General features: G+C 39.0%; 1 protein-coding gene across 5 annotated transcripts in view; it reads right to left on the bottom strand.

Annotated features, from left to right (window-relative positions):
* The window catches only part of MYO5A (myosin VA), a 205,627-nt gene that overhangs the window by 127,752 nt on the left and 54,690 nt on the right, over nucleotides 1–23,185 (bottom strand). For all 5 annotated transcript variants that reach the window (XM_005211877.4, XM_005211879.4, XM_024998029.2 and 2 more), the window contains exons 2-3: nucleotides 4,255–4,365; nucleotides 1,068–1,239 (exon numbers count right to left, since the gene is read on the bottom strand). In XM_005211877.4, the coding sequence (XP_005211934.1) occupies nucleotides 1,068–1,239; nucleotides 4,255–4,365 (283 nt within the window). The remainder of the gene's footprint in view (nucleotides 1–1,067; nucleotides 1,240–4,254; nucleotides 4,366–23,185) is intronic.

Raw genomic sequence — 23,185 nt, 5'->3', positions numbered from 1 at the left:
CATGGAACAACAGACTGGTTCCAAAAAGGAAAAGGAGTACATCAAGCTGTATATTGTCACCCTGCTTATTTAACTTATATGTAGAGTACATCATGAGAAACGGTTGGCTGGAGGAAGCACAGGCTGGAATCAAGATTGCCGAGAGAAATATCAATAACCTCAGATATGCAGATGACACCACCCTGATGGCAGAAAGTGAAGAAGAACTAAAGAGCCTCTTGATGAAAGTGAAAGAGGAGAGTGAAAAAGTTGGCTTAAAGCTCAATATTCAGAAAACGAAGATCATGGCATCCGGTCCCATCACTTCATGGCAAATAGATGGGGAAACAGTGGAAACAGTGTCAGACTTTATTTTTCTGGGCTCCAAAATCACTGCAGATGGTGACTGAAGCCATGAAATTAAAAGACACTTACTCCTTGGAAGGAAAGTTAAGACCAACCTAGACAGCATATTCAAAAGCAGAGACATTACTTTGCCAACAAAAGTCCGTCTAGTTAAGGCTATGGTTTTTCCAGTGGTCATGTATGGATATGAGAGTTGGACTATAAAGAAAGCTGAGCACCGAAGAATTGATGCTTTTGAACTGTGGTGTTGGAGAAGACTCTTGAGAGAGTCCCTTGGACTGCAAGGAGATCCAACCAGTCCATCTTAAAGGAAATCAGTCCTGAATATTCACTGGAAGAACTGATGCTGAAGCTGAAACTCCAATACTTTGGCCACCTGATGCGAAGAGCTGACTCATTTGAAAAGACCCTGATGCTGGGAAAGATTGAGGGTGGGAGGAGAAGGGGATGACAGGATGAGATGGTTGGATGGCATCACCAACTCAATGGACATGGGGTTGGATGAACTCCGGGAGTTGGTGATGGACAGGGAGGCCTGGTGTACAAAGAGTCGGACACAACTGAGCAACTGAACTGAACTGAAATCTTTTGATAACTCTGAAGTGAATATGTTTCTAAGAAAAGATCCACCCACAGCCTTCTTTCTCATGCACATTATTTCCATGGTTATGTCCATTAGCAAAAAGAATTCACAGTTCACTCAGACAGCAATGCACACTCACCACAATATGTATAAATAAGTTTGGAATCAATAAAGCGGACTCTGAGATTATGGAGTACAGCAGGCTCGTGAAGATAACTGAGGGCTGTGAGATCATTTTCACCCACAAGTATGTCAGGGTTTCTTAAATGAGGCAGTTCCTTGGTCTTTGGATCTAGACGATATTCCAAATCCTGAAAATGCACAAGATACAGCATCTGAATAAATCATGGCAAAAACCTGATACAGGCATGTATTAACACATTTTGATCATTTCCTATTCCTGATTTGTTTCTCAGTTATTAAATACATTTTCCTGGTACCCCCCAAAACCACAGAAATTGGTGGAAACAGCAAAAAATGAGAGTCTGTTTTCACTAGATGTATTAACTCATAGCAACATTTTTTGCTAATACAGTTTGAAAAGTCAAAGCCTAGATTATTTTTTCTACCTAGTTACTAGGCCAGATCATTTTCTACGGGAAAATAATTCTTTTTTTATCCTCTTCACCTGGTATAAGTGACAGACAATATAAGAGAGTGCTAAGAGCTTGGCTTTAGAGCCAGATCAACGCAGGTTCAAGTCCTGAAACTGTTATTTACTTCTTGTGTGGTCTTGTGTATATTATTTAGCCTTAATCTTTCATTTGTAAAAAGGGCATAATGGAAATAGCTCACAGGCGTGTGCTAAAAATTAAAGGAGACAATGTTTGGTATGTGGTAGGTACTTGGGAACTCCTGAACCCAGAGAGGCCCAAGAATCCCTTAAAATTAGATGTTAACACTTTGCATCTATGCATGTATGTGTAAGTACATACACATATGTGTATTTCTTTAAAATACAGTCCATAGTTTTTATTAGACTTTTAATGAAGTGCTTGGCCCTCCAAATTAAGAAGTACTACTCGTTTTAAGGAATATGGCTTTATGGCAAAGTCAAGCATGGAGACTGTCACTCAATTATGTATTAAGGGGAAACAACATGCAACACATGAAAAGGAAAAAAACAGCAATATAATTGCAGAGATGGACAAGTTAGTTTTGTAAAAAGACTTTTGCTAATACTTTTGTTAATACTAAAGAGATATATAGAGGTCAAATGTTCAAATCAGGTCGGAATGAATTCTGCAAAATGGGGAGGAAATTTTTACAGTCTGACCCTCGACCTCTCTTTGTCTGTTTATTAGGATCTAATGTCCTTTTCCAAAGCTGACTAGTCTTTGCATTGGCTTCTGCCATACAAAAAATGGTTATGTGATCTCAGGCAGACTGCTTAATATCTCTGAGTCTGGGCTTCCTTATTTGGAAAATAGTTACAATACCACATGCGAACGCACGGGTTTGCTGTGCGAATTATCATAAGAAAATATAGCCTAAAGTACCTAACGTGCCTCACAGAGTGGATGATCAATGAATATTGAATAAGTTAATTCCTTATTTGGTAGTCAAGGTCCTTCTAATCTGGTCTAATTCTTCCCTGCCTTCTTTCTGAATAATTGCCTTGCCTCTGTTTTGCTCTCCTGAAATTCATTCTCCACTCCACCACCAGTGAGTCCTTTCTAAAACAGAAAACTTGGCACTCTTCCGTTTAAAAACACTACAATCACTTCCCAGGTATACCAGTTGAAGTTTAAGAGTTGCAGCATGAACATGAGGCTCTCTTTGATCTGGTACCCCCCCACCCCCATATTCCTGCCAGTCCTCTCCCGTCAAATCCCAACAACATGAAACTTGTACAGTTCTCCAAATGCACAATACTGTGCATGCCTCCCTGCCCTTGCTGAGGCTCCTCCAGATCCCTGAAATGCACTCCTCCTTGTCTATTCATTCTTTAGACGATGCCTCTCTGACTCTTAGCCTTCATCAGTTCCTCTGACCAGTCTCCACTCTGTTCTATTTTGTTTCTTATTTATATTTATTATATCATATGTCACACTATTCCTAAGTATATGTACTTTCTTATTTGACATTAATGTCAGAGAGCATATTTTTTGCCTCTTTTTTTTTTTGTCTCTTCTTAACATGATACATAGCAAGTACCTTAACATACTAGCCTTAAACTAGAACACACACCTTTCTAAATCTCTGTTCAGTCAACTTGTGATATTCACTATCTTCAAAATATATTCCAAGTCTCACAAAGTCTATCCCCTTTCTCTTTGTTAATCTAAACTCTGTCTAGTCAAAACTCTTCCTTCTCTTGGGAGTCTTCCCTGAAGCACCCCACAGTGATGTTTCCCTCTTTTGGGACCCTAAAGTCCTCACTGTCTTTACAGTACAGCACAGTGGTTATGAGCACAGACCATAAAGGCAATCTACTGGCTCAAAGTCCCAACTTCATCCCTTAATGCCTATATAACTCTGAGCAAGTCCCAAACGTTCTGAGTCTCAGTATTTCATCCATAAAGTGGTAATAATAACAGGCCCACCTCATAGGATTGTTATGAGGATTAAGTGAGTTATAGGATATAAAGGACTCAGAACTACACCTGGTACATAGTAAGTGTTTAATACATATTAACTGTCAGGACAGTATTACTCACTTGGGAATTAATCATAAGCTTATCTTTTGACATTTTTAGTATTGCAGTATTGAACTACTTTTTATATCCTGCATTCTCCTGGCTAGATTATAAATTGTTTAGAAGAAATTAATGTCACACTAAAAGTGTGACATGCCCTGTCAAATGCAGTAGAGAGAATAAAAAGGGTGGAACCAAGAGTCTATTCTGCAGTGAATGAAGATGGGAAAGTATAGAGACACAACTGGTTATAGGTTTTTCTGGCCACTAGCAAAGGGTTTTATAGATAATAGCTTCTAAGTAAATATTTTTCAAATACCTATTTCCAGCAAATATCATATCTCAAGCTGGGTCTTGAAATGTTGTTTTCTTAGTTAATATGAATTATTTAAGTGATATCCTAAACAAAATACAGATAAACAGGAATATCTATGGGAGGATTAGATGTGAATCTAAATCAGGTCATAATAAATTCATAAGCCAAAATAATGGGTTTTTTAAAGTATCTGCTATTTTCACTAACCCTTTGGGATAGAAACTTGTTTGCCATTTTTATCAGTTAAGTGAAAATATTAGATTAATTCAAAATTTAACTTCCAAGTGAAGTTAAGTATCTCACAGCAAATTTACCCTTTTGAATTTCCTTTACTTTATGCCATTAACAACAAATAAAAGCAGAATTCCTACCTTTCCATCCTCAAGTTGAAGCAGGAGAACTTTATCTCCTGGCTTATAATCTTTGAGCAGCTCTGCTGACTTCCAAACTTCTTCAGGATCAGGTATCCAAACCCTGGCAAACTAGAAGACAAGAAGAAAAAAATATTTAAACCAGCAATTCAATTACTTTATAATGATATTAAAAAATCATGGATGTATTTATAATTAAACAGTTTATGAACAAAATAAAACTCAGCAAATATGAAATTTAACTTTTAAATTAGCAGATGAAAAGTACTTTAGCCTCAGTAGTACCATAAGTCCACATTATTAAAAGGCACAATGCTCTGTATTGTGGTAATAATTTCACAATATATGCAATTCCAATCATTATGCCATACACCTTAAACTCATACAATGCAGTATGTCAATTCTATCTCAATAACACTATGGAAGTGGGGGAAACTATGCTCTGAAGAAATAGCCTTGATTAAAATTTGACTTTGCCTTATATTAAGAATGCTACCCCAAAATTTAATTTTAGATTAAAATGTACGTATAAACCTATTTTTTCACTGAATGCAGACTTTCATGGGTCTAACAACAAGATTTGGAAGCTCTGGTGTAGTGGCTGTGCCAGTTTCAGCAGCACAGCTATTTTTTTCAATCATAAGATTTAAAATTTGAATTTTTTATTGTAGTTTTCATCCTGTGTTCTGCAAACCCTTAGTGATTTCTCAGTATTCATGGGGGATCATTATGGTATGAGCAGAGGAGCCACAGCTGTTTTACATACTGGACATCTGGAATTTGCTTTGAAGAAAGTTCTGTTGCTAATTTTTAAAAAATGAGAAGGCACTGCTGTCTATATTTTGTTTTCATTATTTTAGAAAGATGAGTGAAAATGGTAAAATGGAATATTCATCCTAGCCTCAATATCATGAAAGAGGTATCAAGAGGAGTTTCTAAAACAGCAAATCTTTAGCCTTAACTATACCCTCTGGACTTAAGCCAATTTTGAACTTCAGATCAATTTTGATTGGGTCCTCCAAACACCACAATGAAGAGGTGTTTTATGACTGTTTGGATTCCTTAGAAAGGACTCTCCCTTTAAAACATATGTACACTAAACCTTGGTGCCCATTTTCAGGAATATATCACATATGAAAATATCACCAACGCCAGTCTTTCTCTATTTTCTTCAGAGCTTTTATTACTACCTGTATTTATTTATGCTATTTCTTGTTTAAGTATTTACTATTTTTCTTTGTTAGAATATAAGTTCCATATTTGTCTTGTTCAACACTGTATCAAGTGCTTGTGTATCTGGTACAAAGCTGGGCCCTGAGTATTTGCTAAAAGAATGCCAATCCTTAAATTGAATAGAAGCGAGCATAGAAACAAACAAACAAACAAACTGGACAAAACCTCACCCCTTGCTTTATTTATCTCTTATTATCATAGATTCATGCAGATTTTTGGTCTGAACAGTTTGTAGAGAAAAGGGTACCAAGCCGGGTTATGGGTTCCAATCACAGGACTACCAGATTGGTCTTTTAGCTTTTATTTCAGGTATCTGCAAGATGGGGGATGACAGCAAGACTCATCTAGTTTATCTCCAAGGTTTATACACACAGAAACTCTGTGAATAGTATAAACCAATATATAAGTATAGGTTGAGATTGTTACTAAGTGTTTTTTCCATAAGAAGTGATTGTTAATGTTATATACCAAATATGTTACTACAACTTATTTCATAACTTTTCCCTCAGTTATACAGCCCCTTAAACTGAGTAATATCCATACACATTACTAAAATCTTACTCATTCAATAAAGATTTCTGGGAGGCTCAAGAGGGAGGTGGTACATGTATAATCACTGCTGATTTGCCATAAATGTTGTGCGGCAGAAACCATCACAAAATTGTAAAGCATTTTTCCACCAATTAAAAAATAAATTAAAAAAATAAACATTTCTGTTTACTAACTGCTTCCACTCTGAAGCCTACTTTAGAAAGCCAGTATTTCTATAACTTTTTCTGAAAGGGATTTACTAGTTCCAAAAAAGATGTCTGAAACATGAGACTCAGAGTCATGAAATAACCTACTACCTTGACTGATGAAAACACAAAAAGCAAAATGGGTCCAAGTGAGTATGTAGAATCATGGCTGACCTGCTCTAAACATGAGTTTTCAACTAAATCTAGAAAGAAGTGCCTTTGTGTTTTGTCCATAGCAAGCTCTAGCTCAGATTTCTACAAGTATTTTGGAAGCAGTAGTGAGCTGGTACTTTGCCAAAGGTTTGATTTCCAAGAGCCAGATGTTAACAACACTTACAGATAGAAGACAGAGGCTAAGGCCCTTACACTCACCAGAGGCAAGATACTGAAATACCAAACATCACTCTGACAACCAACTTCCCCCTTATCTTATCTCTGCTGCTGCTGCTAAGTCACTTCAGTCATGTCTGGCTCTGTGCGACCCCATAGATGGCACCCTACTAGGCTCCCCTGTCCTAGGATTCTCCAGGCAAGAACACTGGAGTGGGTTGCCATTTCCTTCTCCAATGCATGAAAGTGAAAAGTGAAAGTGAAGTCGCTCAGTCGTGTCCAACTCTTCGAGACCCCATGGACTGCAGCCTACCAGGCTCCTGCGTCCATGGGATTTTCCAGGCAAGAGTACTGGAGTGGGGTACTATCGCCTTCTCTGTTATCTTATTTCTATCTCTGGGGAAAATATCCAAGGAGAAATAGGTCAGAAATCAGTCTATTATTACCACTGTCTCTTTTTTATTCTTTTCCATCTTAATCAGTGAGGATCAGTGACTCTGCAGAAACAACTATACAGAACTAGGTCAGTTGGGAAAATATATATACCTTAGATGCTAAAATAGAGAGGAATCTCAACCTGACAACGCCCCTTCCTATTGCCTCTAAAACCTCCAACCCTACTTTCCACTGTCCCCTTAAGCCCCCAGAGAAAATACACATGGTAGCCCTGATGAAGAAGACTAAGCTTGTTCAGCTACATCCAGTGTGAAGACTGAAAAGGAAGACAAGAAGGCAAGGTCCCAAGATCACATGAGAACCTAAAAGAGATATATGTTAGCAACAGTCAGGGAGGAATCAGAAATAGGAGTGGATACACCTACCCACTAAGTCTGCCCAGGTACCTAGTGAAACCAAAGCAGTTAGTGAAAGATAATCCTAGCCAAAGTGAACCAGCCCTGACAGAGTTCCCAGCAAGACAAGACAAGGGAAGGTCCAATGTCTTGTAACAACTCTGTCACCAGCTGTCTCCATTAGCCAATAGAGGGTGAAGCTTTCCTGCAATGCTCCCCATTCCATTTTTAACACACTACTCTAGCCCTCATTACCTTGTGAGTCCTTCAAATGCCTCACTTACGATACCTCAGACCTCCTACCCTAGACTGCATGCTCCTTAAGCCATCTTTGAACCCCATCTAGACTGGCTTACCTTCTTGACCACAGTCAGTGGCACATTTGTGTTGATTCTACTTAAGGCAGAGGTAGGGCAAGGGAAGGGGGAAAAGTCAGGAGAATGGCGAAGAGAAGTAGCAAAGGCAAACTTCACAGACCCACCTCAGGATTTTTCTTGAAGCTACAAAGCACAGCTGAGATGGGGTAGGAGTCAGAGACTCAGAGAAGAGACTCGTGGAGTAGTAGGCAAAGAGTGAACACTGATGCAGAAACTGTAGAAGAAGGGAAAACAAGGATTTGGGATATGAGGTACTGTGACTAAAGCCACAAAAACTGTAGGACATGAAGAAAAGAGGAAAAGGCTTAAAACAGAAAACACTGAAATATAAATACACATCAAAGATTAGTAGCTTGCAAGGAAAATAAAAACCATCTGTCATACAACATAATTTACGACGAGATAAAGCTGACTGAGTCTAATGGGAGAGCCCTGGAAAGGCGGGTTCAGGGGACATGCCTGCACCGGTCCCTGAAGAGAGGGGCACCAAACAGCATGGCTTCTCAGGGGTTACACCCATCCCTGTGTGCTGAAGGAGGCAGCAGTCATCATTCTCATTGTATTCTACCACAATGACAACACTCAGTTGGTCCTTGATTAATGCAGGTGACTCACTGGAAGTTTTGCGAACTTGCATTTTGTCAGTCAAGGAACCCAAAAGTTTGAGTATTCAGAATAATATTTTCTGAGGCCTCACACACCTTGGGAATGAGACTGACAGTAAATGACCAGTCCCTAAATCCCAAAAATCTGATCCATGTGATTCTCTCCCTTCCCCAAACTCCCATGCACGTTATTTGCTTACAGACAGCACACATGCACATCTTTCATAGTTCCCCTATTAAGTCATAGCAGTTTGGCAACATGGAATCTACTTGGTTCAATTTTAATACCCCATTGAAAACATTCACAAAAATGAATGCTTTATGTGACAATTCAAACAAGCCTATAATAACTAAGTGCTTCTCTAGGCTATGAACTGAAGCAGAAGAGAAATCCTGAATCATCAATACCCTTTCCTCTGATCCCTGACATTAACACTGATAGCCAAGTGGTTACTAAGTAATTCATATAACCCTAAAGGCATGTTTTTCAGGTAGAAAATTTAGGAACTACGATGTTAAAGCACATGATGGACTTTCCAGAAACTACACGCACGCACACACACACACTGTATCTGTTGACATAATAAACTCCCATATACCCACCTAGGTTCAGGATTAGAACCTTACCTCTCAGTGGAATCATATTCTTAAACATTTCATTTTCCCTCCGTTTTCAATCATCACTGCCACAGTCTGGTCATGCCAAACTATGGGTTTGCTGTATTGTAAATAAGCCCTTGCTTTCAAACAACAGACTCCTATTTATCCTTCACATCTGTGTTAAAGTACTGCCTTCTCTAAGAAGAACTTCCTGACTTCCCACCATCATTTGGCACTCTACTCTCAATGTCCCCATTACCGCATGCAATTTTCATCCCACTAAATGATGACTTTGCTTGCCTATCTCCTTCTACCGATTGTTGGTTCCTTGAGAGGAAGAGTATGTCTCATTCACCTTTGTCTCTTCAGCACTTAACACAGGGCCCGTCTAATAATTTCTTAATAAACCTTTATTACATGAATGTTCCTGGCCGTACACATTATACTCTAAGAGGGTAGCTTAAAAGAAGTATCAGAAAGAGGCTCCAAGAATCTTCTAAAGGGTCTCTAATTTCTAGAAGTAGAGAAAGATGAAAGTGACTTTGGAGAGCTGAATTATATAGGAAATTTTGGTTTGAAAGAAGGAAAAACAGCCAGACAGCAACGCAGCAGAGAAGTAATGAAACACCCTTTCCTCCCCCAAACAAACCTCCATCCCTTCATAATTTATGTAGAGTGGAAGCTACACCTCACTTCCAGAACAGAGAGCCCCACTCCCAATCCCACCAAGGTGATGTGACCACCATTTCCACCACCCATCTCCTACAGCAGCAAAGTGGGGAATGGATGGGAAGAATGGTAAGCCAAGGGGTTGGAGCAGGGAAAGAGGGTCACACCAAAATGGGGGAAAGAAGAGAATGGCTGGGGGTGAAGAAAAGGGGCATTTTGGATGGGGCTGGAAGTGAAGAGCAGAAGTGTCCTGTGCCCCTCTGAGGCTTTTTAACAGATACAAGCATACCTCACTTTACGGCACTCCACTCTGCTTTACTGTACTTTGCAGATTGAGGGTCTGTGGCAACCCTGTGTCAGGCAAGTCTACTGGCACCATTTTTCCAACAAGATTTGCTCACTTCATCTCTGTGTCACATTTTGATAATTCTCACAAAGTTTAAAACTTTTTTGTTCCTGTTACATTTGCTTTGGTGATCCGTGACCTTTGCTATTACTACTGTACTTGTTTTGTGGTGCAGCGAACCACATCCACATAAAATGGTGAACTTCATTGATAATGCTGTGCGTGTTCTGACTATTCCAACTACTGGTTATTTCCCTGGCTCTTCCTCTCCTTGGGCCTTCCTATTCTTTAGGACACAACAATATTGATATTAGGCAAATTAATAACCTTATAATGGTCTCTAAGTCTTCATGTGAAAGGAAGAGTTGCAGGTCTCTCACTTTAAGTTAAAAGCTAGAAATGATTAAGCTTAGTGAGGACAGTGCATTGAAGGCTGAGCTAGACCAAAAACACTTACACCAAATAGTCAAGCTGTGAATCCAAAGAAAAAGTTCTTAAAGGAAATTAAAAGTGCTACTCCAAAGAACACACAAATCATTGATATGGAAAAAGTTGGAGTGGTCTGGAAGGAAGATCAAACCAGCCACAACATTCCCTTAAGCCAAAGCCAAATCTACAGCAAGGCTCTAACTCTCTTCAATTACATAAAGGCTGAGAGGTAAGGAAGCTGCAGAAGAAGAATGTGAAGGTTGAAGGAAAGAAGTCATTTCCGTAACAGAGAAGTGCAAGGTGAAGCAGCAACTGCTGATGTAGACGCTGCAGTAAGTTATCCCAGATGATCTAGTTAAAATACTGACGGTGGCTACCCTAAACAACAGATTTTCAGTGTAAACAAAACAGCCTTATTTTGGAAGAAGATGCCCTCTAGGACTCTCATAGCTGGAGAGAAGTTAATGCCTGGCTTCACAGCTTCAAAGGACAGGCTGACCTCTTGTTAGAGGTCAATGGAGCTGGTAGTTTGAAACTGAAGACAATGCTCATATACTATTACCCCAAATCCTAAGGGCCCTTAAAAATTATGCTAAAACTACTCTGCCTGTGCTGTATAAATGGAACAACAAAAGCTTGGATGACAGCACATCTGTTGACAACATGGTTTACTGAATGTTTTAACCCCACTGTTGAGACCAATTGCTCAAGGGAAAAAAGATTCCTTTCAAAACATTACTGCTCATTGACAATGCACCTGACCACTCAAGGGCTCTGATGGAGATATAAAACAAGATTAACGTGGTTTTCATGTCTGTTAACAGAGCATTCATTCTGCAGCTCACAGATCAGGAGTCATTCTGACTTTCAAGTCTTTTTCTTTAAGAAATACTTTTTCTTATTCTTTAAGAAATACTTTTCACTGCTATAGACAGTGATTCCTCTAATGGAACTGGGCAAAGTAATTGAACCATTCTGGAAAGGAGTCACCATTCCGCTGCTGCTGCTAAGTTGCTTCAGTTGTGTCCGACTCTGTGCGACCCCATAGATGGCAGCCCACCAGGCTCCCCTGTCCCTGGGATTCTCTAGGCAAGAACACTGCAGTGGGTTGCCATTTCCTTCTCCAATGCATGAAAGTGAAAAGTGAAAGTGAAGTCACTCAGTCGTGTCCGACTCTTCACGACCCCATAGACTGCAGCCTACCAGGCTCCTCCGTCCATGGGATTTTTCAGGCAAGAGTACTGAAGTGGGTTGCCATTGCCTTCTCTGGTCACTATTCTAGATGCCATTAATCATGATTCATGGGAAGAGGTCAAATACCAACATAACAGGAGTTTGGAAGAAGTTGATTTTGACCCTCATGGATGACTTTGAGGAGTTTAAGATTTCAGTGGAGGAAATAACTGCAGATGTGATAGAAATAGCAAGCATTAGGAGTGGAGCCTGAAGATGTGACTGAATTAGGGCAATCTCACAATAAAACCTAAATGAGGAGTTGCTTCTTGTGGAGGTGCAAAGAAAGTATTTTTTGGAGAGGGAATCTACTCCTGGTGAAGATGGCTGAAATGACAACAAAGAATTTAAACTTGGTTAACAAAGCAGCAGGGTTTGAGAGGATTGACTCCCATTTTGGAAGAATTTCTTGTGGGTAAAGTGCTATCAAACAGTACTGCATGATACAGGGAAATAGTTCATGAAAGGCAAGTCAATTAATGCAGCAAATTTCATTGTTGTCTTATTTAATGAAATTGCCATAGCCACATTACCCTGATCAGTAAGCAAAGACCCATGTGGAGGCAAGACCCTCCATCAAAAAAAAGATTATAAGTTGCTGAAGGCAAAGATGATTAGCTTTTGGGTTTTTTTTTTTTTTGTCACTAAGTTGTCCCTGACTCTTTTGCAACCCCATGGACTGTAGCCTGCCAGGTTCCTCTGTCCATGGGATTCTCCAGGCGAGAATACTAGAGTGGGTTGCCATTTCTTTCTCCAGGGGATGTTCCTGACCCAGGGATTGAAAATGCATCTCCTGCTTTGGCAGGCTCTTTACCACTGAACCACCAGGGAAGCAATAAAGTAATTTTTAATTAAGGTATGTACATTGGTTTTTTTAGACATAATGCTATTGAACACTTAATAGACTACAGTATAGTGTATGCATAATAGTTGTATTATGCACTGGGAAACCAAAACATTATTGTGACTCATTTTATTGCGATATTCACTTTATTGCAGTGGTCCAGAACCAAACTCACAGCATCTCTAAGGTATGCTTGTATCAAGGCTTAGACCTTAAAAGTGTTAGAGCTTGAATCCAAATCCATGTCTACTCTATAAGCCAAACATTCTTTCCACTCTCTCTCTCTTCTCCCTAGTTAAAATAGATTTCAGAAAGAAACTCCCCTCCCCCACTCCAAAATTGATCCCCTTTGTGTTGTAATGAAAAGTGCTATTAAACCGGCCCATTTCATCAGATGAGACTTAAGGATGTCTCATCTAGACAATCTGTCAAAGCCACAGGGGTCAGCCAGGCATCCATCCTCAGTATTCCAATTAGTTGTGACCATAGAATGAAGCTCTGCCAAGAAATGGGTTCAGGGAATAATACCAAAAAAAAAAAAAAAAAATCTGCCAAGAGCTAAGATTTTAATAAATGAATGATTCCAGTTCATTTACTTCTATAAATGACAAATGACAGGGTTAATTTAAGATTTTTAATTTTTTTGTAACTCTTAAAGTTACCGTGCATGTACTGTGAAGTCAGCTTCCAGCAGGCAATGAAATTATTTTAATTTCATGAAGAAAACAAGAACACTGAAAATTAATGAATATATTTTGTCACCATCAAGTAGCAAAAATTAAATAATCCTCCTAGAATTCTATATGATATGGTAGAGCTTCAGAATGAATATTTTTAGATACTACAGTTCTTTAATATTCCTGTAAAGATTATTTTAGGAACTAGGTCTCACTTTATAAACACAGTCTTCAAATCCACATCTAGAAAAAATTACTATTTCTATCAACAATTAGCTACAGGTATTTAAGGATAAATTACAAAATTCTAAATAGGCAAAATAACCAAAGGTAAGACAGAATCAAAAACAAAGAAAGGAATCCTATTGATCATCTTCACTGTAAGGCTTTTTGTTTGATTAGGATAAAGAAAATTCCTAATTCATATTCTTAATTCTTGCAATATGCTTTATAATTTTTATTATTAAAGAAGTCTCTCATTCAACAAGCAGCTTGAAAAAGGTTAAGTAACTGACACCAAAGTCACTTAGCTAATAAATGACAGAGGCAGAATTCAAACCCAGGACAATCTCTGACTTCAAAACCACTCAGGATGTATAATGAAGGACAGAAACTCAATGAATCACTTTCCCCTGACTGTGATCAAGGTTTGCCCAATTAAGCAAACCAACTCACACTTTTTTACCACTTTCAACACTTGCTCCCAATATAGAAAGAAGTATAAAAATAGTCATGCTAAATATGTACCTTTGTATATAAATGTCTTCCTTCCACATAGAACATCTACCAGTCTGATAAATGATTTGGTGCTGAAAGAAGTCATGGGTAATTTTTAAATCTGAAATTAAAATGTCTCAACATGGTAAATTTTTTTCTTCCATGTTTTTTTGAGATGTAGTTGATATGCTGCTGCTACTGCTGCTAAGTCATTTCAGTTGTGCCCGACTCTGTGCGACCCCATAGACGGCAGCCCACCAGGCTCCCCAGTCCCTGGGATTCTCCAGGTAAGAACACTGGAGTGGGTTGCCATTTCCTTCTCCAATACATGAAAGAGAAAAGTGAAAGTGAAGTCACTCAGTCGTGTCCGACCCTCAGCGACCCCATGGACTGCAGCCTACCAGGCCCCTCCGTCCATGGGATTTTCCAGGCAAGAGTACTGGAGTGGGTTGCCATTGCCTTCTCCGAGTTGACATGCAGCACTGTATAAGTTTAAGGTATACATCATCATGATTTGGCTTATATACACTATGAAATGATTACTACATCTCAAGTTTAGTGAATACCCATCATCTCATATAAATACAGAATTAAATAAAAAATTTAAATATATTTTTCCTTGTGATGAGAACCCTTAGGATTTATTCTCTTAACAGCTTCCATTTATAACACACAGTGGTGTTAACTATATTATTTGTTATGCTATGTTATTAACATGATTATGTTAATCATGTTGTGTGTTACATCCCTAGTATTTATTTACCTTAAGACTGGAAGTTTGTACCCTCACCCAATTCCTGCTTTCCCAACCTCCCACCTCTGGTAACTACAAATTGGATCTCTTCTTCCATGAGTCTGTATGCTTTTAAAGTATAATTTACCTATAATACTAAGACAGCTCCTGGTACACAACACAGTGACTCAATATGTCTATAAACTGAAAATGATCAACACTCAACATGCTAAATTTTGAAGGAATCTGACAAAACAGACATTATATGAGATAACACAGATATATAGCTCCCTCCTGTTTATAACAGGCAGCTCACTTTTGTTTGCCCCCAGCTTTGGGGATGCACACTTCTGGCAGAGATCAACGGTCTGGAGCTACCTTGGGGTATTGCAGGTCCTTCATGATCTGGCCTCTGACAATGTCTTCGGTCTCATCTTTCACCATTCCTGCTTGTGTTTAACCCCTCTAACAACATCTCGTTCCTCCATACCTATCTCTTTACTCACATTAAACTCCAAGCCTGGCAAACCTTTTCCCTATCCTCATCACCCAGTTCATGCCTGTGTCCTTGAAGTGCCCATCTTTCAGCAGCATTTGACTGCTGGCCTTGGCAACCTACCTGGAATGCTCTTTGCCTGAATTCTGAGATTCCCTATTCTCACAGTTCCCTCCTACCCATCACATCACTCCTTTCACAGGTCTGCCTCTGCCATCCAACCTCTAAATGTTGGAATGGCCTGGACCTCTGAGCTGAGTCTTTTCTCTCTTCTGAAAGTGAAAGTCGCTCAGTCGTGTCTTACTCTTTGTGACCCCATGGACTGTAGCCCTCCAGACTCCTCCGTCCATGGAGTTCTCCAGGCAAGAATACTGGAGTGGGTTGCTACTCCCTTTTCCAAGAAATCAGTTCCAACCCAGGGATTGAACCGAAGTCCCTTGCATTGCAGGCAGATTCTTTACAATCTGGGCCACCAGGGAAGCCTTTTCTCTCTTATAGTGCAGTATTAAGAGGCAGGCTGTAGGACTGGACTGGGTTTTGTGGTTTACTAACACTGTGGCTTCTCTGGGCCTCATCTACAAAAAAAGTAATAATAATGCCTATGATAAAGAGTTACTATGAGAATTAAATTAATATTAGCTATCTTCATTAATATTATTATTATGATTAGCTATTACTATTGTTACTTTTAATTTTACACTGCATTCTATCCACCTTCATGAGTTGGAATACCAATTTTCCCCAAATTTCAATCTCTAGCCCAGACCTTTCTGTTGAACCCCAGACCCAGACTCATATAACTTCCTAAGATCTCTATTTAAATGTCTCATAGGCATCTTAAACTTAATTGTAATTATTTCCCCATAGGTTTGTCTCTTTAACTAGATTGTGACTTCCTTGGGGACAATATCTATGATATATCCATTGGCATCACCCTCACACCTGGCCCAGTGTTTAGCAAAGTAGATGTTCAGGAGAGATCAGCTGAATGAATGAACAAATAAAAAACAAATGAATGATGAGTTGTTAGGAACCACAGAATTTTCATGGATTTGAAATCTGAAGAAATGGTATGCTAAAACAGAAAACCAATCATGGCAGAAGTTACAGAAGAGAATCAAAAATAATTTCATTAGCTACCAGTACAAACATGAGTGGAAACAATAATCCTGTCACAGACACTTAAAAATACAAGCCTGGCTTGCCCAAATGAAATGCCCAGCATTTCTCAACAGGAGATTACTTGTAAAGATAATGAACAGAACATGCATAAATATGAAGAGCCTCTATGTTACAAGAACATATTCATATTTATATCTTATGTGCTAACTATGCCTTTTTCCAAAGCTTGGGTAGACTTTTTTTTTAATGGTAGAATTCCCATAAAAACTGTCTGAACAAAATTCACAATTTGACTTTGTAGCATTAACATTTTAAACTGCATATACAACAGACTAGGCTATTAATAACTCAGATGACCATTATACCTACTACTGTGGGCAGGAATCCCTCAGAAGAAATGGAGTAGCCATCATGGTCAACAAAGAGTCCGAAATGCAGTACTTGGATGCAATCTCAAAAATGACAGAATGATCTCTGTTCGTTTCCAAGGCAAACCATTCAATATCACAGTAATCCAAGTCTATGCCCCAACCAGTAACGCTGAAGAAGCTGAAGCTGAACGGTTCTATGAAGACCTACAAGACCTTTTAGAACTAACACCCAAAAAAGATGTCCTTTTCATTATAGGGGACTGGAATGCAAAAGTAGGAAGTCAAGAAACACCTGGAGTAACAGGCAAATTTGGCCTTGGAATATGGAATGAAGCAGGGCAAAGACTGATAGAGTTTTGCCTTGAAAATGCACTGGTCATAACAAACACCCTCTTCGAACAACACAAGAGAAGACTCTACACATGGACATCACCGGATGGTCAACACCGAAATCAGATTGATTATATTCTTTGCAGCCAAAGATGGAGAAGCTCTATACAGTCAGCAAAAACAAGACCAGGAGCTGATTGTGGCTCAGATCATGAACTCCTTATTGCCAAATTCAGACTGAAATTGAAGAAAGTAGGGAAAACCACTAGACCATTCAGGTATGACCTAAATCAAATCCCTTATGATTATACAGTGGAAGTGAGAAATAGATTTAAGGGCCTAGATCTGATAGATAGACTGCCTGATGAACTATGGACTGAGGTTGGTGACACTGTACAAGAGACAGGGATCAAGACCATCCCCATGGAAAAGAAATGCAAAAAAGCAAAATGGCTGTCTGGGGAGGCCTTACAAATAGCTGTGAAAAGAAGAGAAGTGAAAAGCAAAGGAGAAAAGGAAAGATATAAGCATCTGAATGCAGAGTTCCAAAGAATAGCGAGAAGAGATAAGAAAGCCTTCTTCAGCGATCAATGCAAAGAAATAGAGGAAAACAACAGAATGGGAAAGACTAGAGATCTCTTCAAGAAAATCAGATACCAAGGGAACATTTCATGCAAAGATGGGCTTGATAAAGGACAGAAATGGTATGGACCTAACAGAAGCAGGAGATATTAAGAAGAGGTGGCAAGAATTAAGGAAAAACACCAATACGGTATAATAACGCATATATATGGAATTTAGAAAGATGGTAACAATAACCCTGTTTACGAGACAGCAAAAGAGACACTGATGTATAGAACAGTCTTATGGACTCTATGGGAGAGGGAGAGGGTGGGAAGATTTGGGATAATGGCAATTGAAACATGTAAAATATCATGTATGAAATGAGAAGCCAGTCCAGGTTCGATGCACGATACTGGATGTTTGGAGCTAGTGCACTGGGACGACCCAGAGGGATAGTATGGGGAGGGAGGAGGGAGGAGGGTTCAGGATGGGGAACACATGTATACCTGTGGCGGATTCATTTTGATATTTGGCAAAACGAATACAATTATGTAAAGTTTAAAAAAAAAAAAATACACAGAAGAATTGTACAAAAAAGATCTTCACGACCCAGATAATCACGATGGTGTGATCACTGACCTCGAGCCAGACATCCTGGAATGTGAAGTCAAGTGGGCCTTAGAAACCACCTCTACGAACAAAGCTAGTGGAGGTGATGGAATTCCAGTTGAGCTATTTCAAATCCTGAAAGATGATGCTGTGAAAGTGCTGCACTCAATATGCCAGCAAATTTGGAAAAATCAGCAGTGGCCACAGGACTGGAAAAGGTCAGTTTTCATTCCAATCCCAAAGAAAGGCAATGCCAAAAATGCTCAAAGTACTGCACAATTGCACTCATCTCACATGCTAGTAAAGTAATGCTCAAAATTCTCCAAGCCAGGCTTCAGCAATACGTGAAACATGAACTTCCTGATTTTCAATCTGGTTTTAGAAAAGGCAGAGGAACCAGAGATCAAATTGCCAACATCCGCTGGATTATCAAAAAAGCAAGTGAGTTCCAGAAAAACATCTATTTCTGCTTTATTGACTATGCCAAAGCCTTTGACTGTGTGGATCACAATAAACTGTGGGAAATTCTGAAAGAGATGGGAATACCAGACCACCTGACCTGCGTCTTGAGAAACCTGTATGCAGGTCAGGAAGCAACAGTTAAAACTGGACATGGAACAACAGACTGGTTCCAAATAGGAAAAGGAGTACGTCAAGGCTGTATATTGTCACCCTGCTTATTTAACTTCTATGCAGAGGACATCATGAGAAACGCTGGACTGCAAGAAACACAAGCTGAAATCAAGATTGCTGGGAGAAATATCAATAATCTCAGATATGCAGATGACACCACCCTGATGGCAGAAAGTGAAGAGGAACTAAAAAGCCTCTTGATGAAAGTGAAAGTGGAGAGTGAAAAAGTTGGCTTAAAGCTCAATATTCAGAAAACGAAGATCATGGCATCTGGTCCCATCACTTCATGGCAAATAGATGGGGAAACAGTGGAAACAGTGTCAGACTTTATTATTTTGGGCTCCAAAATCACTGTAGATGGTGATTGCAGCCATGAAATTAAAAGACGCTTACTCCTTGGAAGGAAAGTTATGACCAACCTAGACAGCATATTCAAAAGCAGAGACATTACTTTGCCAACAAAGGTCCATCTAGTCAAGACTATGGTTTTTCCAGTGGTCATGTATGGATGTGAGAGTTGGACTGTGAAGAAGGCTGAGCACTGAAGAATTGATGCTTTTGAACTGTGGTGTTGGAGAAGACTCTTGAGAGTCCCTTGGGACTGGAAGGAGATCCAACCAGTCCATTTTAAAGAGATTAGCCCTGGAATTTCTTTGGAGGGAATGATGCTGAAGCTGAAACTCCAGTACTTGGGCCACCTCATGCGAAGAGTTGACTCATTGGAAAAGACTCTGATGCTGGGAGGGATTGGGGGCAGGAGGAGAAGGGGACGACAGAGGATGAGATGGTTGGATGGCTTCACCGACTCGATGGATGTGAGTTTGAGTGAACTCTGGGAGTTTGTGATGGACCGGGAGGCCTGGCGTGCTGCGATTCATGGGGTCGCAAAGAGTCAGACACGACTGAGCGACTGAACTGAACTGAACTGAGGCTATTAATATAATGTTGCGGTGTTCACTTGATATGCTGAAGGCTCAACTAGGTGTGTGATGCATACCAAGGAGGCAGGTGCCCCCACAGATATCTTGAAGGAGGAGGAGAACCACAGAAGTGGTGCTGGACCCATGAAGCTTCTGGCCATGCTTGCACCCTGACTGTGATGAGATAATTACTAGAAAACCAAGACGCAGAAATCATTAGATATTGAAGTTACGAAACTCTGACTCAACAATTCCCAGACTCTAGAGAGACCGAGTGTACACTCTTCTTCCCTTACAGTGACAGCTGTAAGGGACTAAAACTGAATGGACAAGAGCATCTGCATCGAGGGGCTGGGGATTCTCAATAGGACGATAGGAATTGACGGGACAACGGGGATAAGAGAAAGCTCAAGTCCCATTGTTGCTCAATTTTAGGTTGTAAAAATCTCCTAATTTATGAAATAAAGGACATTTGTTTTTAAGCAAGAGTTAACTCCAACTGCATGTAGCTGGAAGAATATTTTGAAAGACAAATGCAGCACAAGAAAGCAAAGGTTCTAAAAGAACTGGGGCCTCAGCTTTTTCCTCAGATGTCAAGTTGGGATCCTGGAACTGTTGTGACCATACCCTTCTAGTCTAACAAAATGGATTTCCCTGGAAATAAGAATTTTATTGTCTGTGATGACTGAGGAAGACAGTCTTTCTTTCTATCCCTTTATAGTGGCTTCCTACTCCTAACAAAATTTTATGAGTTTATGTATTTCTTCTCAATACATAAAAAACTAAAATTTTTAAATGCTGTAAAATTATCACACCTAAAATTGTTTTCCTTTTTCATTACTGTACATAGAATTAGTTTTCCCTTACTCATTTTTCCTAATATTTTTAGTCATTTAAGCTTCTGTTACAATTTTTGGCATGCTTCATACAAAAGAGGTTCTGTTTTACTAACTCACTCTACAGCCTTCATAAAAGCTACTCTAAATTTATTTTATTTTCAATCTGTATCTGGGATAATCAGTTCCTTCTATTTACTCCCCACTGTATAAAAAGTACTTCCTTTTATTTGACCTATAATTACTTCTTTGAAGCTTCAAAAGATGCCCCTGAGTTCTCATGTATACACTGAATAAGTCCATGATGGCCTCCTCTTGTTTTCCTAGCTTTCTGAGCTTCTGCCAGATAAAAAGTTCATTCTTTAATCCTTTCAGATTGAAGGGTCTGATTTTTTTGAACAGTGCCTCATTCTTGCTTAATTTTAATCTCTGAATTTTAATTTTCTCACAAAACAAAGCAATTAGACAAAAGAGAATTTAGAGTCCAGGTTAAGCACATGGGCTTTGGAGTCAGACAGATCCAGTGACTCAATACTTCAATTGTATTAGAAGACTTTGAGTAAATTACCCAACTTCCTTCTTCAGGGACCTCATCCATAAAACTAGTTACTAATAATACTTACATCAGAGAGTTGTTAACAGATAAATGAGCTAAAGTTTAAAGACCTTTACATTATGTTGTCATCACCCTTATTTCATCCCAACCCCAGATTTAAGCACCTCGTTTGGCTTAACCTGAATTCCTTTACTATAGTCTACAATGCACTGTGCAACTTGGCCCCTGCCCTTGGGTTTAACATCACCTCACTGGGGTCTTCTCCCTTTGTCTGAACTCTGATTATGCCTGCCTTCTTTTATTCCCAGAACACTCCAACTCTTTCTAACTTCAGGGCTGTTGCTGTGCCCTCTGCCGATAGCATCTTTCTCTCGACTTCCCAACTCTTGTTACAGCTGGTTCCTTCCCATTCTTCAGGTCTCACTTTAGATGTCTCCTTTTCAGAAAGGTCCTCCCTGGCCACCCTATAAATCAATTTGTTTACTTGGGATTGTCTGTCTCCCCAGCTAATCTGAAAGCCCTGTAAAAGCAGGGACAACCACAAATTCTAGAGGCTAGAACAATGCCTGACAACAAACTGACAAATGTTTGGATAAGGTGGTTAGCATATATTTATATGGCTGAAGAAATAGGTCAGGACCAGGATATGGAAGACCTCACATTCCATGTTAAGTAGTTTGGTCTTTGTACTGCAGAAGACAGGGATTCATCAAAGCCTTTTTTAAAAACTGGGTAATGAGTGACCAGATATTTCTAACAGCCTAAATAAGCAGTTCTGTAAACAGTCAAAAGCACATCTTGTACAACTTCTGCTTGTGATTAGTTGTTCTTGCCCCAAGTTGTGTGTATACTACTGTCCCTCACATTCTGAATGTAGATAGAATTTATCTAATATACATAATTGCTTCCAGAATGTCACTCATATTGGGCAAATGGGGTTTGCATTGGAGGGAGAAAGAGTCACATTTGCCAAAGGGCAGGGGCTGGGAGGGCAGTTCAGTTGGTATTGCCTTATGAATGTTGGGAGCTAGAGAAGAGATTCTTACCCTGAAAACAAGAACCTTGGGAGGGAGTTCAACAGCAGGGATAAGGGGAGGGACGCTTGAATAAGCCAGCTCTGAGAGGGCAACTGAGCAAGACACCTTGCAGACTGGTTGAGTCACCTAAGGAAAAGAACCCTGCTAGCCTGCCTCTGAATGAAAGCACCGACAATCCCTGGGCTCTAGGCATTTTCCTAGTCTATTCGCCTCTCTTTTAAAAAAAAATGGGGGTGGAAAAATGTCCTTTTAACTAAATTTTAGCTGAGAAAAGCAGTAGAAAAAGTTGTCCTAGGATTTATATTTGGACAAAAAAAAAAAAAAAAAAGGCTGGCTCAAAATACGTTTAAGAAAAATGTAAAACTTCTGGGGGGCAAAATACATCACAAACAAAGTAAAAAAAAATTGGCTTCTCAAAATTTTGTAGCAAACTAATTCCCTTATTGTATAAAGAGCTCTTACAAATTAATAAGAAAAAGATAACCCTATAGCAAAACAGGCAAAAGAAAACAGGCAACTCACAGGAGCACCATTAAAAAAAATGAAACATAATGTGTCCAATTCACTAGTAGTTAAAGAAATGCAAATTGAAAGCACAATTTAAAATGATGTGTACTGGATTTGAAAAGACTTAGAGTAGATAATAACATAGGTTGGGAAGAAAGTGGACAATAAGCATTTTCATATACAGGTGATATAAGTAGGTACAACCTTTTTAGATAGCAATTGGGTAATTTCTTTTACAATATGAAATGCATATTTCAGGGATGCATATCAAACTGGGATGCAGGTAGACATCTGATTTGTATTTTATGTATTTCTATATTTTGCATTTTTTGATAAGTATTAGTTTTATAATAAAAACCAAAAGCTTTAAAAATATATACATCCTTGATTCAGAAAGTCTTTAGGAATTTTTGTCATGAAATACTAGAAAATACAAATATTATTTCCAAAAATGTTCTGTAGCACTGTTTGTAAAGTGACTATTTAAAAACAATACAATAATATAAAGGCTAATATGTACCTGTATTAATATAAAGGTTAATATAATTACAGAAATATATAGTTAGTAAGTTACAGTATAATATATAATTAATAATTTATGGTATATCTATATAATGGAATACTAAAAA

This window comes from Bos taurus, chromosome 10 (genome assembly GCF_002263795.3).
Source record: "Bos taurus isolate L1 Dominette 01449 registration number 42190680 breed Hereford chromosome 10, ARS-UCD2.0, whole genome shotgun sequence".
Lineage (NCBI taxonomy): Eukaryota > Metazoa > Chordata > Mammalia > Artiodactyla > Bovidae > Bos > Bos taurus.
This window is presented reverse-complemented; position numbering and strand designations above follow the sequence as displayed.